The sequence below is a fragment of the Motacilla alba genome, chromosome Z (assembly GCF_015832195.1).
Source record: "Motacilla alba alba isolate MOTALB_02 chromosome Z, Motacilla_alba_V1.0_pri, whole genome shotgun sequence".
NCBI lineage: Eukaryota > Metazoa > Chordata > Aves > Passeriformes > Motacillidae > Motacilla > Motacilla alba.
Genome location: NC_052046.1, coordinates 22712976 through 22729971, shown reverse-complemented (window position 1 = coordinate 22729971; position 16996 = coordinate 22712976). Strand labels below are relative to the sequence as shown.

At 35.9% G+C, this 16996-nt stretch overlaps 1 protein-coding gene across 1 annotated transcript in view; it reads right to left on the bottom strand.

Moving 5' to 3' along the window:
* Positions 1-16996, bottom strand: part of DMGDH (dimethylglycine dehydrogenase) — a 41131-nt gene that overhangs the window by 4928 nt on the left and 19207 nt on the right. The window contains exons 8-14 of the mRNA XM_038124153.1: positions 15268-15437; positions 14943-15096; positions 13894-14059; positions 11307-11437; positions 9519-9736; positions 8488-8645; positions 7256-7315 (exon numbers count right to left, since the gene is read on the bottom strand). Coding sequence (XP_037980081.1) covers positions 7256-7315; positions 8488-8645; positions 9519-9736; positions 11307-11437; positions 13894-14059; positions 14943-15096; positions 15268-15437 — 1057 coding nt within the window. The remainder of the gene's footprint in view (positions 1-7255; positions 7316-8487; positions 8646-9518; positions 9737-11306; positions 11438-13893; positions 14060-14942; positions 15097-15267; positions 15438-16996) is intronic.

Genomic DNA, 16996 nt, shown 5'->3' with positions numbered 1-16996 from the left:
TAAATACATAAACAGGTACATACATACATACTTGAACACTATATGAACATGCATAAAAATGTATGTGTGAAAACATATTGTCATATATGTAATAGGAATTTTATACTATCATCTCTTTCTTACAAAAGTTTCATACCTATTCAGTGTTTTCTGGTGGCAGCTCCGCCAAGTACACCCTTCCTCTCTCACCAGGTAACCAACTGACTCCAGTTCCCTTCCTGCTTCAGGGTGTGTTCTCTTAACAAGCCAACCCACTCTTTTATAGCTCCTATTCTTATTAGTTATAGCTGTGGCCTGTTGAAGTTAGGCCTTCTCCTCATTTTTGATAATTGGCCCAGCTGCAACTCCTTTAGGGATAAGATTACTTTCTATACTATCTCCATTCTATACCCCACAAAAATACATGTCTATAAATAATGCACAACTGCCAGTCTATATGCACTTTAAAATATTTAAAGCACCTTCCTAAATTCCAACTATAGGAACTCAACTAGTTCAGTTTACTTCTTTCACAGTTCTTGGGTACCTATGGCAATTTCACACTAATGTATTCCCACCATTATTCATTTTTGCTTTTTAAGTGTATGTGCATGGGATTTTTCATTCCAATCAAAACAGAATTTGGAAGCTGATGCATTCAACCTCTGTCTGGCTATTTTTGGTAAAAAATGCTTCCTCTTTCTAGGAGAAAAATAGTCAGTTTTCATACTGCTTCTATTTGCTTTATCTTGTCATACAAAGTATAACACCCAACAAATCATATTTAAACCAGTATAATCTAATAAATGAATATAAAATCCCCCAAAACCAACAAAACAGAAGAAAAATAAACAAATGAAAACACTGAACAATTCCAACCTTGAACAAATATCAAGTTTAAAGTTGCTCTTCGCACAGAGTTTAAAAAAAAAATTATGTGACAGGTAGGAACAATGAAAAATATTTGCACTAATTGAAGTAAAGACAGTCCTAAAAAGCTAAGCTTAAAATAGAGAAGACTTTTCATTAGTTTGGCACGAATTCCCAAAGCATTATCTTTGGCAGATGTAATGGTTTTAACATAAAATAAAAACACTTCTTAGACACCAAAGATAAAGACAATATCTACTGTTTAATTTCATTTAATGAAAATGAATTTATTTGAGTGTAGTTCACCAGCTAAAAAGGTGGGCTGTTCCTTTTTACTTGTTAGATAAGTTTAGATAAAATTAAAATGAAAAATCATATCACAAAGACAAATCTGCCAAATTTTTAAAATAGCATGTAGCTAAAAGGATACCACTGATTAGTTAATCTGTTAACATACTGTATGTATGTACTTGCCTTCTTCTTATCAGGCTTTTACTTTGTGTTAGTTGCCATGTCTTTTAGAAAGAGTTTACAAGACAATAACCAAGGTGATTTTTTTAATGCACACTGGGATATCTTGAGGAGTTTAACTTTCTGTGTTTCAAATGTGCCTGGCTTTCAATGCCACCCCAATCCTAATTCTAATCCTCTGTAAAAACTCTTTAGTTTAAGGGAAGCAAAGGAATAGAAATTATCTATAAGCCTTTCAAAAACTTTTTTCCATGTTTCTCAGACTGTGTAGTTTATCAGAATTAAGTTGAATTGTCTAAAAAGAAATATGCTATATCTGTTCAATAGTTACTTGCAGAAAGATATACAACTTTCTCAACAAGGAACTGCTGTAATTTATTCAGAATACCATTGAGGACTGTGGGCATAGAGCCAAATTATGAACACAAAGTGACCCAACAGAGTAAGGCAGCACCAACGGCTGCTGTCATCTACTACAACCATAATGTTACAACACTCTGGAGGCAGCCTCTATACAGTATTTTGAAATTTTTAATAATAAATATGAAATATGTATTTTCATAATAAATATGAATAAATAATTGAAGAGCTAGATGCTCTTCAATTATTTCAGCACTCCAAATGATATCTGTTTCACCAGCCTGACAAATGAAGACAATTTTTCTTCTCAGAGAGCAAATATTTGACAAGTTTCTTTTTCTGTAGCAAATCAAAGCTACAACTTACACCAAAAAAAAATTTTAAGGGAGGTGGCCACTCTGTATGGCACCTGCACCAATGCATCCTTCATTCAATCCACCTAAGCTCTTCTTGTATGCAGTCAGTTCCAGGAAGTTGATACAATAGAAACAACTTATGAATTACTGAATTATTTTGGCTAAAAATCCCTATCTAAGCGGGTGCTTATTCCTTTATGTGGCCAAACAAACACACAGAGAGTCACCTAGATGTGAATTTTTTACAGATAACAAAATCTTTGCAGATTCTTTCTAATATGTTTCCTAACCTGTACAAATTTATGGAATAAATCCTCTGTTTTCTGACCCTCTGAACACCAAACATGTAATGATAGAATACAGTTCTACTCACTCCTGAACTTCAATTTGTATGAGGACAGGACTTAGGTGGAAAAGTATGCTCGACAGGTTATAAGTATAATAAATGGGAATTGAAAGGAGGGGGAAGGGGAGGGGGAAGAAGTACCATGCCCCAGCTCAAATTTCCTATCCATCACTCCATCCTTTTGCCTGTCCCCAGGCTCCTTAGCCCTTCTTCAGTAAAGCCTCTGCTCTTTTTTCTTCTTCCTCTTCCCTTTCTTGTGTGGAGTAAAGCTGGCACAGAACAATCTTATACCAGGTTATGGAGTGAAGTTAGTGACCACTATTGTAGTCATTCCTTTCAGAACAAAAGGGATGCAAGCTGGAAAAGTGAAGCAAGGGCAGACAATGGCAATCAGGGGGAACTGCAGGAATTCTTGAAGCTTAGGTAGTTCCACACCAAGACCACGGGAACACAAGTTGGACAGAAACTGAGGGGCAGTTTTGGTAAGTGGCCAGGACAGAAAAAAATTACTAGAAAGAGGAGGGAATAAAACTTTAAATCTAAGCCTGCTATCAAAGGAATAAAAGGGTAGAGGCACATCCTTAGAACAGCTCATCCTTGTTTCCTGAGAGATAACATCTTACATATTGTTATGTTGGAGGATAGGTCAATACTCCAGGACTGGATCTTGTCATTCACTTACCTATATGAAGCTGAAGGGTGTGACAAAACTTCTATTCATAATGCATAGTAAAGTAATTAAATACTCATGTGTCTAACAGGTGTAATAGTAAAAACCACCAAATGTCTAAGTGAGAAAAAGAGGTAGCACTTGTAGCCTGAGAGATGTGCTGTGACAATGACATTCAGGCAGCCACTGAGCAGGGATGGAGGAAATGAAATGCAATTAGTGATAAGCAGACAAGGAAAAAAGCAAGAATAAAGGAGAAGGTTTTAGGTTGGTAATACAAAGGAAAAAAAAAAAAGGGGGGGAGGAGGGGGAGAAACAAACACTGTTAGGATAGACATAAGAAAAAATAAGAGATTCTGAATCTAGAAAAATCTTGAAAGTAGTTTGGAATTAAGAACAAAAAACCTGTAAAAAACCAGTAAAAAACCAGTAAATAAAGAGGGCTGAGGCAAAGAAACGCTGCCTCCGAAAACAGTAGTTTCTCCTAGTGGAAACAGACAAAATATGAGTTAAGCACTCGGATCCTCATTTATAAGAGAACAGAACAGCAGAGTTCCAAAGGGTTTCCTTCACCTACTGAACTCCCTTCCCAAGCCACGGTGCTGTTCCCAAGTCTGTTTCTGCAGCGAGCACGACCAGGAGATGGCAGTCTTGGATACAGCAACACAAGCACAAACCGACCAAAAGCCAACTGCAGACTTGGAACTCAGAAAAATCCTTCTGAAAGAATTAATTTCCGTGAGCTGGTATGAAGGTTTTTCACTCCAACATCAAGTTTCACACGGATTTCTGGTCCATTACAGTCAGGAGAAAAATAAGGCTATTTTAAGCATTCAGAGGTGATATCTTTGAGTACTTGAATATCTGAGCAAGTGCAAATGTATGGAGCAGTATTCTTGGATGTGGACCAAAAATAATTGCAGATTTTCTTCCTTAAAGATATTCTGTGTATTTCCTGGCACAGTGACTAACATTAGGAGTCTACTGAATGTTTTGTAGCAAAGTGCTTATTAATGAGATTAGGCTATCTAGCAACTATCTAACTAACTTACTAAATGTAATTGAACAGCCAAAAGAAAGACAACAGGTATTAAAAAACCACAAACCATTCCTAACATGGACAGAATTTTGTTGCAAAGTTGTGAAGGCATTCTATACTCCAAATTATAAACTGATCCTGTTAGTGTCCCCCACTTTATTTAAATTGCAGCCCATCCTGCTCATCTGTGCAAGGAAGCAACTAACACTAACATTACTGAAACAGGGATTATCAAGCAGACTCTAAGAGGAAATCATCTAGAACAAAGCCTTGCCATGTTATAATTTAATACTCTATGAGGTATTAAAGAAAGTAAGCTTCAGCTTTGAAGAGTTTTTCCTATTATTCATGACAAAAATATTACTAGTCTGTCTGTACATGAAGGTGATGCATAATTAACTTTCTAAACACAAAGACCATCAGGATTTTATAAGGACTTTACATCTCTTCATATATATTCCCCAGATATATAAATGTCCTTCTGTAGATATTAAAATTCTTTTTGATTGTATTACATTCTCTGGCGTCTGACTCTTTATTAATTTTAATCTGTTTAGATACTGTTTTCATTTTCCATGACATACACCCTTCAAGATTTGCTTATGCTATAGTGTTTTCACAACAGTTTTATGAGTATTTCAGCTGCTTGTTGCACTAAACTGAAGAGTGCCTTTTGACTCTAATTTACACAGAAATCAGCACTTTCCCCAGCTGGGGGCGCATGCTTAAAGGAATAATCTTTGTGAGGAACTGATCAGGCCAAAATGTCAAAAAGAAGTATTTAAGTATCTGTTGCTTGTAATTTTTATCTCATTTACCCTTTCTTGAGGGGAATGTTTCTGAAACAATAGAAATAGGTAACAAAATAGTGTTTGCTTGCGTTGACTCACTGCTGCCTTTAAGAATAGTGTGGTCTCTGCGATGCCAAATGCGCAACAAAACCAGAGGCATGGAACTGGGGCTTAAACTGCCAAGAAGCAGAGTAAATAATCTCACACTGCATTTCATGCTACAGTGTTTAGAGTGCTTCCAATAGCTGAATTAGCACAGGTACCTCTGAAGTGTCAACATATAGTCACAACTGCCCCCATTTAAGTCAATAAAAAAACATTGATTATTTCCTTTTTTGCATTAGTTCAGCAAAACTGGCAGATGTTTCAGGCTGACACACTGCATTTCTTCAGGACATTCATTCATGCCCATGTATCTTCAATGTAAGTACCTGTTCTGGAGAACTTCTCCAACCCTGCATTTCAACCATGCAGAGTGTGCAGAGCAACTAAAGAATCAAGGGCTTCTTGCGCTTTAATGCCTTCCTATGATCTGCATGGGTATCTTGGCAAGCAACAGCTTTCCAACAGCTTTCCCTGCTTATGACTGCTTCCCTATTTAAACTAAAGGAAAAAAAAAAACCAAAAACCAAACAGATGTATCAAAAGGAAATGGAAAGAAAAACAAGTAATAGTAACATTTTTTTATTGCCTTCCCTGCTATTCTGCTAATCTCTCCTCAAAATGGAAAGGCTTTGATTTGTAAATCTATACAATTCTGCATTTCCCTTGCATGTGTCACTTCTTCAGATTAAGGCTGAATTATACTACTCAATGGAGAGATCTGTAACTCCCTGTTATATGTAGGAACTGCCATTTATATTCTTGGGAGCACCCTGCCTCAATCCTGCATAGGTTGAAGAACTTTACCTTCTATAGACAGGTTCAACAGTGAGAGGAAAAACACCTTCCGGGCTTGTTCTGTTATGTTCAGTGAAATTGTCTCATAAATATAAAAGCATAGTTTTATGTTTAACATGGTTCTGTAATTCTTTCCTGTGCAAAGTTTAAGATTTATTTTTTATTTAGAGCTGTAACCTAAAGTTTGGGATTCTTCTTATCAGTTCTACAGCACCTCCACATAACAGGGCAAAAATATCAAGCACCATTTATTATCTATTTATTTCAGGTATAAAGGCAGTATAAATAACAACAGCTTGTTGCCATAACACATTGCATCATTGTCAAGATTAAATGTTTTGCAAACATTTTTTCTTCTTGAAAGAAGAAAAATATATATACTTTATATTATATACTGTTTTTATATTTATATACTGTAAATGTCTATACTTTAATTTACAAATTAATAATTGAAGCAAAATATTAAGTCAGAAATAGCCAGTCATTTAGGACACCTCACTTGCAATTCTCTAGGACCAGATTTTTCATGCAGATCCATTGTGCAGGCAACTACTGTTTGAGTTGATGGAGAAACTGATAGCAGCAGATGGCTTTAGATCTGCACAGTACTTGATTTCACCAGATTTCGTTGAAAGGTCCTCTATTTGACAGAGTTTAGACATTAGGTTTGTGATTCATTTGGGCCAGGAAAGAGAATTACAAGCTTTTTTTTTTATATCTATTAGACTAAAACAGAATTTGAATTGCTAGAATATTAATACAAAAAGTGAGGTTGCTAATGAGAGGAGATTGAACTACATATTTTATTTTTTACTGCACAGTAAATTCAACTAGTTCCATTCTCTAACCTTCAACACAGGTGAAAACAAGTTATGAGCAGGGGACCTCTTCGGAAATTCCATGAGCAACTAATTATTCTTTTAACCAGTGTACTAATTTAACTTATATTTAATTTGTCAGTTGTCCTTAGCAGTTGTAAAAAATATACTTTTTTTCAGTAATTGTTGTAGCAAAATGGAAGCTAGGGAAAAAAATTCTAGAGATACCTGTTTCAACAAGAATGAACAGGTAGAATATTATCACAATATGTACAGGTTTGTGCAACATCTCTCTGTGTATATATATGTGTGTATGTGTGTATGTGTGTGTGTCTATAAATATAGACAGACTATATAGTTACTAAAGTACATGACTAAAATTTCTCTCTGAAAATAAATCACAAAGAGTTATTTTTCATGTAGACACATTTAACATTTGCAAATTTCTGATCTAATGTATAATTTTGATAGCAAGAAACATGGGAAAGATTTTTTTAAACAAGTTGCTACTTGTATAGTATTTATAATTATAGTCATTGATTTACTAAATCTATTTATTTTCCAGTTAATTTCCAGCTAATGCCATTTTTCATGTTCAAACACTTAAGGAATAGTCTTGGACATAATAGAACATTTTGAAAATAGTAAGACATACCTTGTTTAGCTTTACAAAATACTCCAGTCCAGCTTCCAAGGGATTAGTGTCACAGTTCATCTGTTAAAATATATAAATTCACCATCCATACATTACAGACCATCATAGCTTTTGGATTGGGCATTATTCATTCTATACATCCTTCAATTTACTCCTGAGCCAAAGTCTTCCACACTGTGCATGCACAGCTTCTGTCTGCATACACTGCAAGCTTCCAACATGGGATTCAGATAAGGTATCAATTAGCACACCTAATACAACATATAGATGTGTAAACCAGTCATCTAAGTTTTCAGATGCAAAGTAAACACTTTTCAGTAAGAAATAGGATTTTCCATCAAAGCAGAGTGGAACCTCGGAAACTGAGTAACTGAGGTATGCACACCATTTACAACAGAGCAGAGTGGCTTAGCCAGAGAGGAAAAAAACCACAAAACTGATTTCAGCCACCACCTTCCCATTAGGTGTTGGGGAAATAATTTCTTAGGAAGCACTTGAATAAAGAATGAAAATAACTAGCACAGGGCAAACCAAAAGGACCCGTAAATTCCCACAGTTCCAACCTCTTGAGTTCTTTCATTTCCCAAGGAAAAATATAAGGTGAAATGAAATTATACTGATTAACCCCAAATTCTCTAGACCCTTTGAGTAGTTCTTTATCATGAGTGAGCAAATTCTGCAGGAACAAGGTAATGGGAAACAGAAAAGTTCCAAATAAAAAAAAAAATTGCCTCTCATGACATAGTTGTTAGAGAAATAAAACATTTTGAGTACCTGTCAGCCAAACCTTCGATTTTAAAATATGAGAGCTCAGCAAAACCCTCATAACTTTGTTAGACACAAGAGGAAAACCATCCGTGAATCAAAATAAGTGTTTCTTTGCCAGAAGTGCAATGAAGTATACCAGTTGTTTTTATTTAGAAAATTACGAGTAAGAAAGCTTTTCCTGCTTGAGGGTAATTTTCTTTTCATGCTAAACGGAGAAAATGGTACAAATAACAGCTGTGCTAACTGTGACTAAAAACTGCATAGTCATAACAAAATAAAAAAATATAATTTAAAAATGCCACCAACACAACACCTCTCACCCACAAAAAAAAACCAAAAAAACAAAAAAACCAACCAAACTAAACCAACAACAACAACAACAAAAACAACTACAAAAAAACCCCAAACAACCCCAAACTTCCAGAAAGAATAATAAAGAAGTTAAAGAAGTTATATTTCCTGACCTCTGCTCCCCAGGCTCGGAAACCCTTTTCCAGCCTCAAAGCATTTAGAGCATATGTTCCAAAGTTGTCAATTCCCTCTTTTTGGCCAGCTTCCATGATTGCACTGTAAAGAGGTACAGAATCTTCTTTTCTATGGTAAAGCTCCCATCCCAATTCACCTGTTACATAAAAAAGATTTTCATCAGCTCAGTTAAATGATCCTAAGAAATACACTCCTGTCCTTGGTCAAAAGTAAGGATCAATGCAGTCAGTGTTAATTCACACTCTAGGGTCAGTTCTATCATATAGCAAGTCTAATTCCCAGCAAGAACTACCAGGATTTGTGCCCTACATCTTAAGCAGTGGTACTATTATTCAAATTTGAACAGTTACCTGAAAACTGTGGGTTAAAAACTATCAAAATAACTGATAAGGAAAGGTCATGTAACAAAGTCACAAGGATAAATTAAGGATATTATGAATGCATGATGACTTGGCAAGTGAACAGCAAATGTAACTGAGTGTAAATAAGAATGAGTGTATTTAGCATATGTAGCACAACAGAAAGAGAATATGAATTGCAAGGACTTCAGCTACTTCAGAATGCTCTCAATTCAGTCTATTACACTCAAAATTGATGTAAAAAGGGAAAAAAAAAGTAACTGGGAAAGCCAAATGCTAAGCACTACAGCATTACATTTTCAAGGCACATTACAAAGACTAATATACGGTAATCCAAAAACAATTCTTGACGTTGGTTTTGCAGCAAATACCAGAGAGGTTATCAGAACTGGCCTTTTGTTCTGCAAAATAAATATTTACACTATAGGGTATTTCTAGAGAAAAAGGTCTTGGAAAAGTCAGCACAGACCCTGACCATATCACATTTGAAAATCAATGTACCATGATGCCTCCCACACTTACGTGTGAGATGCAGCAAACCTACTTCTCATGAATACATGATAAGACTTAGTTTTCAACATCATTTTAGTGACATTTATTATTTTATTCATTGTCTCTTTCCTTGATTATATGTTTTTTCCATTGCTTACCTGTGTAAGATATCCTAATGGCAGTAACAGCAATGTTGGAAAGTTTCAGATGTCTACACTGGAGAAACTTAAATGAAGCATCACTCAGGTCTTCATTTGTTAACTTCTGGAGGACCTGTCGTGCATATGGACCTGCTACACTAAGTACTCCCATCTCATCTGTCATGTTTTCTATTTCAACCTTGTATCCACCTCTTGTTATTTTGTCTTCTATCCATCTGCATATAAAACATAACACTGATGTTACACTTCCTATGAAAAAAACTGAATTTTATAAGATTTTACTGGGCCCTGTTTTTTTGGTTTTTTTTGTTTTTTTTTTTCAGTATTCATTTCCCCAGCAGCTCCCAATCCCTCACTCTCAAAACCGAAAAACTATGTGCTACATTAGATAGACAAATCCATCGTTGATGTCAAACCGAGTTTTTTGGTGAGACACTGATATAGGAACACAGGGATCTGAGATACAGCCAGGAAAGAACAACATTTAAATAGGTAGAACAGCATTTTTAAGGTAAGAGAAAAAAGTGATCTCCTACAATGACAACAGATTTGGGCTTGGATCCAGAATGTGTTAATTTAATGTTAACATACAGGAAGAATAAGGAATAAACACTATGAACATAAGAAATCTCTAAATAAATTTCTGTGACAAAAGAAATGTACAAGCAGGTTTGTTGCTTCCTGAATAGAGCATTCAAAGTATTGGCAGGAAATTTAGTTAGGATTTAATAAAAAAGAACAGCTGCAAATTATCTTTCAGGAAGCTCAGACAATAAATAAAATGGGTATATTTAAAAATCTTATGGAGTACTACATTTTTAAGCAGTATGGTAGGATTTCAGGCCTAGGTAAGTACCAAACAGAACTGCAGAAAATCTGTAGAAATAAATACATTAGATCTGGCTCTGCCATTTGGTTTCTAAATGTGCCAGGGCTCCTACCGATTCCTGTGGGGCTGTTATGAAACAGTACATTATTCTTTGCCTGTTAGGGTCGTGAATTTCTATCTTTAATGTGTTGATTCATTTTGACTGACTGACTTGCCAGCAACCTCCAGTAAGAAGAGCACTTGAAATGTCAATTCCAGTGCTCTTCTACGAGAAGTAATTTAGTGAAGTCATCCTGCAACTGCTTGCTCTTCTCTTCTCTTCTCTTCTCTTCTCTTCTCTTCTCTTCTCTTCTCTTCTCTTCTCTTCTCTTCTCTCCTCTCCTCTCCTCTCCTCTCCTCTCCTCTCCTCTCCTCTCCTCTTTTCTCCTTTTTTCTCTTCTTCTCTCTCTTTTCACTTTGCAAAAAGAGCCCAAAGCAGAACAACCACAGCATCAAGAAGACTGCACTGCCTGTCTGTTTGGGCCAGGTCAGTGCCTCGGGGTCATCCCTGTTAAGAGCCAATTTTCTTTTTTGCGTAAGAGAACACACTAGAAAGGAACAGCCATGCTGTTTTACATCATGCAATGCCAAAGACAAACAGGTTCAACAACAAAACAAGAACTACCTCCAATAAAGTATATTACGTAACTGTCAGCTAGTTCTCCATCTTCTTACATCAGCAATAATCCAATACCCAACTGCTTCTACTTCAGAATTCAAGTCAACCAAGTTTCTAAGAAACTAAAATCAATACATAAGTCGAATTCTCGTGAAGTTTGTGAAAAATTTGTTGAGTAATAATTGAGAATTTGGAACTCAGTAAAAATTTTTCTGCACTAATGTGACTGTGTAAAAATTTTTCTGCATTAATGTGACTGTATAGCACTATATACTTACTGCATAAAAAATACACTAACCTCAGATCATGGAGTTCTGACCCTGACCCAGTTACAAGCATGAATTCTCCAGGATACAGTTGAGAGACAGTTAGCTCAGCATAAACTTTTCCTCTTGGTGTTAACATATGGCTTATATTTGTGGAACCCACCTACGGAGTACAATTTGTGATTATTAAGAATGCAAAATAAAACCTTTGAATTCTTAAACATCATTAAACATATGGTTATTTGTCTTCATTTGAAAAAACAATTTTTTAATGTTTGCTCAGCTATGCCATAATAGGAGTGGAGAGATATACAGCTGGCCAATCTCAAGGTTTAGAGTAGAAACTTCACTTTTTCCTTTATAGAAAAAATAGAAATTTTTCAAATAAGTTAAATCAAGACCTTTATAAATATTTCCTAATTATGCATTACACAAGGCACTCTTAAGCTACATTTGTTTTCATCTAAATAAAAAATTTTCCATGTAATTAACATGAATATTCTTTTGCAATCCTGTGAATCAAGTTTTAGATCCCAAGAGAATAACACATGCTTTTCCCCTCACTATAGAGAAATACTGAGCTGGCTTATGCTTTTGTGGCCCTGATTTATGAATGCTTTTCTATTTTTTGTAGTTGTTGACTATGAATCTATATGTCTGCACATTTGAATCAGATTCCGTATAGAAATTCAATCCCTAGAGACAGAATTTCAAGTAACAGTTACTTAGCAGTAACCATAAAACACATACATGTTCATACATATATCATCCATAGAAACAGAAATGTGAATATGTCATAGCTGTTGTGCTGGCTTGGTTCCAGAGGCAGAATTTAATCTCTCTGTTTTAATCATTCTGCCTTCACTGAAACTTGTCAATAACCCAGTCAGCAGCCAGATTCCATACACCAAACCAAGCAAGGAAAAAAATATTTCAGATATTATTTTTCAGGCCTTATTACATCAATTAATTCTTCCATAGTTATAGTTAGTTATAGTTATTAGCATATTACAGGCATACAATTGAATTTTCAGGACCTGATGCTAGTCACTCTCAATCCAATTGTAATACAAATATATCTCTGGTAACTCCATTGGACTATTTTATGATGGAGACAAGCATGAATGGGGCTAAAAATCAGGCAGCTTAAATAACAACAGCTGTGAATGCTGGATTTTGAAGTGGACTCATAAACTGTACCTTCTGCTTTGCCACCTAACTTTGCCTTAGCATTGCTGATTAAACTCTGTAAAAAGCACTTGGTTTGTTCTCATAATTTCCTGTTTAATCTTGATTCCCCTTTACCATATATTCCCATACTCAGCAAGTATTATCCACGCCTACTGATGATTCAGTTACTCTGACTCTACCCCAGACTAGACCAAAGACAAACTTTCAATTCAAATTGTTATCACAAAGTTAATACAGTAAAAAAATATGACTAGATGGAAATTCAAGTTCTTTTTTCTTCTAGGATATCAATCCTGTGCCTTCCCACTGAGTTGACTTTAACCTTTCCGAAGAGCTTATCTATCTTCAAAACTGTAGTCTCAGCAGACTTGATGTTTCCCTGTGTTTTCTCCCTTTGGAGTCTGAAGCAATGAAAACTGACACCTACTGCAAATACATAATGCAATTCTGTGCTGAAATGACCAATCCAAGTCATCCTGCAACTGCAGGGTCAAATCAGAAAGGAGCAATCTGCTTGCTGGAGGTGTATCTCTAAAGTTGAAGACACTTTATGAGTGTGTTCGACAAAGTAGGAAATAAAAACAACTCAGGACCAAAACCTGAAGACCAAGAATAAGAAATCTGGGGTAGTTTGCCACTGTATGCCATTTTGGAGCACAGGATCATACTCTGAGGATCTATGAACAGCCACACCTGAGAAGAAATGATACATGTGAGGTGAAGTGAAATATCCTGAGTATTTGCAACCCTGCCTGCACCAGGCAGCCAGGTGTGAAGCAGAGTAAGTATGAGTAGAGGAAAACAATGGGTTTCATTTGGAAAAAAAAGACAAAGCTTTTTCCTTGGGAACTCATTCAACTGTGGTCAGGCAAGAGCCTCTTCCATTGTTCTGCTCTGCTGCTCAAGCTGCCACCTTAAAGCACAAATTTTAGGCAGGCAGCTGCCAAGCTATTCTATTGTAAAAAAATTCCAGGTAGGATTCACTTGCATTTTTTAGAAAAAGATTTGAAACACAGGAGGCTGTCTGAGGACATAAGGAAATATTTTTTTACTATAAAGTAGCTAAGCATAAGAGCCAGTTGCCCAGTTAACTCAAAAGCCATCTGAACATACTCCTAGGCAACAAGCTCCAGGTGACACTTGTCCAACAGGGGGTTGGACAAGATGATATCCAGAGGTCCCTTCCAACCTCATCCATTCGGATTCAATGATCTCTGCCAAAAGGTACTTCTGCGTGGGGCTAGTATAGTACAAACTCCATTTGTGCACTTCTAACTGAGAGCAATACATCTGACACAGAAACTTCTCCAAAGAATCTGTGTATTTGGTATCCAAAAAATATAACTATAATATTATAGTTAATTTTCCATATGTGAAACAGAGCTTGTCTAAGTTGTACATTACAGCAGTTACCACTGTCCCATTTACCTTCGGAACAACATTTGCAAATAGATGATCAAGCAGTTTAACAGAATCTGTGCCTTTAACTTTAAACTTGCCAAATGGTGACAGGTCAATCACACCAACTTTTTCCATAACCTGTTTGTACTCACGACCCACAGGGTCAAACCAATTTGTGCGCCGAAAACTGGGTCTGAAACAAAACATTTAGACACATAAAACACAATTTAGAAATTTTGTGCTCTTTGCAGCCAAACGTAGTCTTCGGTTTTTTCAGTTTAATAATCATCCAAAAAAGACAGACTTTCCTAGCTGTAGGTAGCTTACCCAATATTTTCCTCAGTCTAACACAGATTAATAATTAAAATCCTTTAACAACACAGAAAGATATGGGTTGATATTATATCAACCACTTTGTATAACAAACTGTGAACTCAAATGTTAGAATAAGTAGTGGTCTGTCATGAGTAAATTTACAGCATACTTTGTTGATGAATCATTTATTTAAGTTTGATGTGTCAAAGGCTTTATTTCTGAACAGAAAAGTGTCTCTTTATTCCTTTAAGAGCCTCATTTAGATTAGACTCCAGTATCCCTACAGAAAATATTTATTTGCTGGAGACTTCTGATGCAGGCAGGTAACTAGGTAAGCAGGAATAGAGAAGGGGAGGAAAAAAAGCAAAGAAGATTGGACTTCTCCTCTCCAGACACTTACACAGAGAGGAATGAGATTTTTCATAAAAATGTTATTTTGTGCTGCTGATCAAATATTAAGAGATGGAGAAAAACACACATTGATAATAAACAAGTTGTTTTCCAAGCTCTTCCTTGAGCTAGGTTGCTTTCTGGTATCTCAAACCTAGAACAGATACAAGATACTTTGATGTGTGTTTTGAAATATCTTCATTACCAGAATAAAATGTATTCTAAACTATGGAAAAAGCAAGAATGGAATATCAATCTAATATGTACCTATGCTGAAATGAATGATAAATGCATGCTTCTCATAAAATTTGACTGCCTCTTCTATCATGACAATTTTTTAGGGGAAGAAAAAATTTTAATATTTCTTTTACTTGTATCCAGTCTCATCTCCAGGTTTGTAGAACCAATGAGGTTGCTCCCATCCTGCATGGAATCCCATTGAACATTTTGACTTTAGCAAATCATACAGCCCACTGGTTCTCTCTGTTGGTCTCCCAGCAAATCTTTCTTCTTTAGGGTAACCAACTACAGAGAGGGGAAAAAAAACCAAAACAAACCAAAAATCACCAAAAACTATGGCATACTAAGATCATGATCCAAGATACAAAACACAGCTACAAGTAGAGAAATCTAGACACAGGCTTTGCTGGAATCCATCTTCAGGACGTAAATGTATTTAAAAAAATATCTTCTTACCAATGTTATTAAAGCCATAAGATTCTCTTGCTTTGGCTGCTGTGTATTCTGTAGTGGTCCATTTTCCATAGCGGTTTGGATCCACCTCTATCAGGTCAAATGGAGGCTCCCCCTCAAGGATCCAGTCACTGAGGTACTTTCCCATGCCACCAGCATGTATAATGCCATACCTTAAAAACAGGAAAAAAAAGTCCTGCAGCCCAAGTATTTCACATTTTGCTTTTTAAAATCAATACTAACATATACCATTAACATAACCCCCAAAGTATATTGAATTTTTTTAAATTCAAATTTTTAAAATTCTTTTTTAAAAGATTTGTTCTGTTTTGTTCTCTTTTCAGAAATTAAATTCTATATTAATGGATATTTCTACAACTCCATTGTCAGCAGCAGAATGTCATTGGTAATGTACAGCAGTTGCAGTTTAATGACAAATAATCATTAACACCAAATGATTTAAAATTTTTTAATACCAACACATCTTTTTAAAAATTGCCAAAATATCCATCTGTTTAGAATATGTAAAAATTAATTCTTAGTTGTTCGAGAAATGCTCCCATGAGCACAACAAAAAAATCCTTGAATAAACAGTAATTCTGTCGCAGATCAAGTTTAGATTACCATGCAGCACACCATAGACACTCATGCAGAATAATGAAGCTAAAACCAGCTTAAATTGCTGGTCATCAACTTTGCAATCTGAATTCTATGTCTTCAGTTAAAACAGGCAAGGGCTTCACCAAGAAGAAAAAAAAAGAAGTAATCATTTAATCCTAGTGCATACGCACAAGAAGAATGAATCCATAATAGCAATTATATGAATTTGATAAAGTATCTTATCTGTTATTTACTTATTTATCTAAATAATATAGAAACATCAAAAACTGAGTACATTAAATAATTTTGCCAACTACAGTCAGTACAGCGCTGTTCAGCACAAATCTTCAGACTCAGCAGAAACTTCTATCATGGCAGTGGATGCAGGAAGGATGAGTGCTTGTAAACTGCCACTGCAGAAGAGTTAGCTGGTGCTGGCACTAATTCAATTAAGCAACTCTTAGTTACTCATGGGTACAAGATTGGTACCCTGAAAGCTTATGATGCCTTCAAGTACAGCTCCAGATGAAATCTTAGGCAATTTAAGTCTGCCTGTGCCATACACTGCAGCTAAAAGCAAAGGAGAGCAGCAAAGACATTGTGAGTGGTGACAGACCAAACACAGAGAAGACTTTAGCTTCAGCTGAAGACTGCTGAGTTGATGGCAGTGTAAGCCCAGAAGCAAGGCAGTGCAGACGAGGTACAGGTACAGCCCTGCAACTGGACTGAGAGGTCTCGACATTTTGCAGTTCTGCAGCACTGACTGCACACCCCATTGATTTTGGTGATCTTAGTTGGGCCTACATTATCAGAGATTTTATATTACAGAGGGTGCCCAAATCCCTCTGAGCTGGTTGTGTAAATACAACCACCGCAATTCTGCAGCACAAGAATGAAATATGTATTTCACGGATAGGATATTACAAGTAGCTATCTATGAAGAGTGGTACAGTGTAGGAATATCAGCCTTCTTATGATTCAGAGAAAATTTCCTTAATGAATATGAACTATTTTCCTCCAGGTTTTCTTCTCTCGTTCCAATCCCTGACAGATTAACTCCCCATGGTACCTGTCACATTCTTGTGTCTTATGAAGTGTTGTGCCTCACCCAGTTTCAAGTCATTCCATTTCT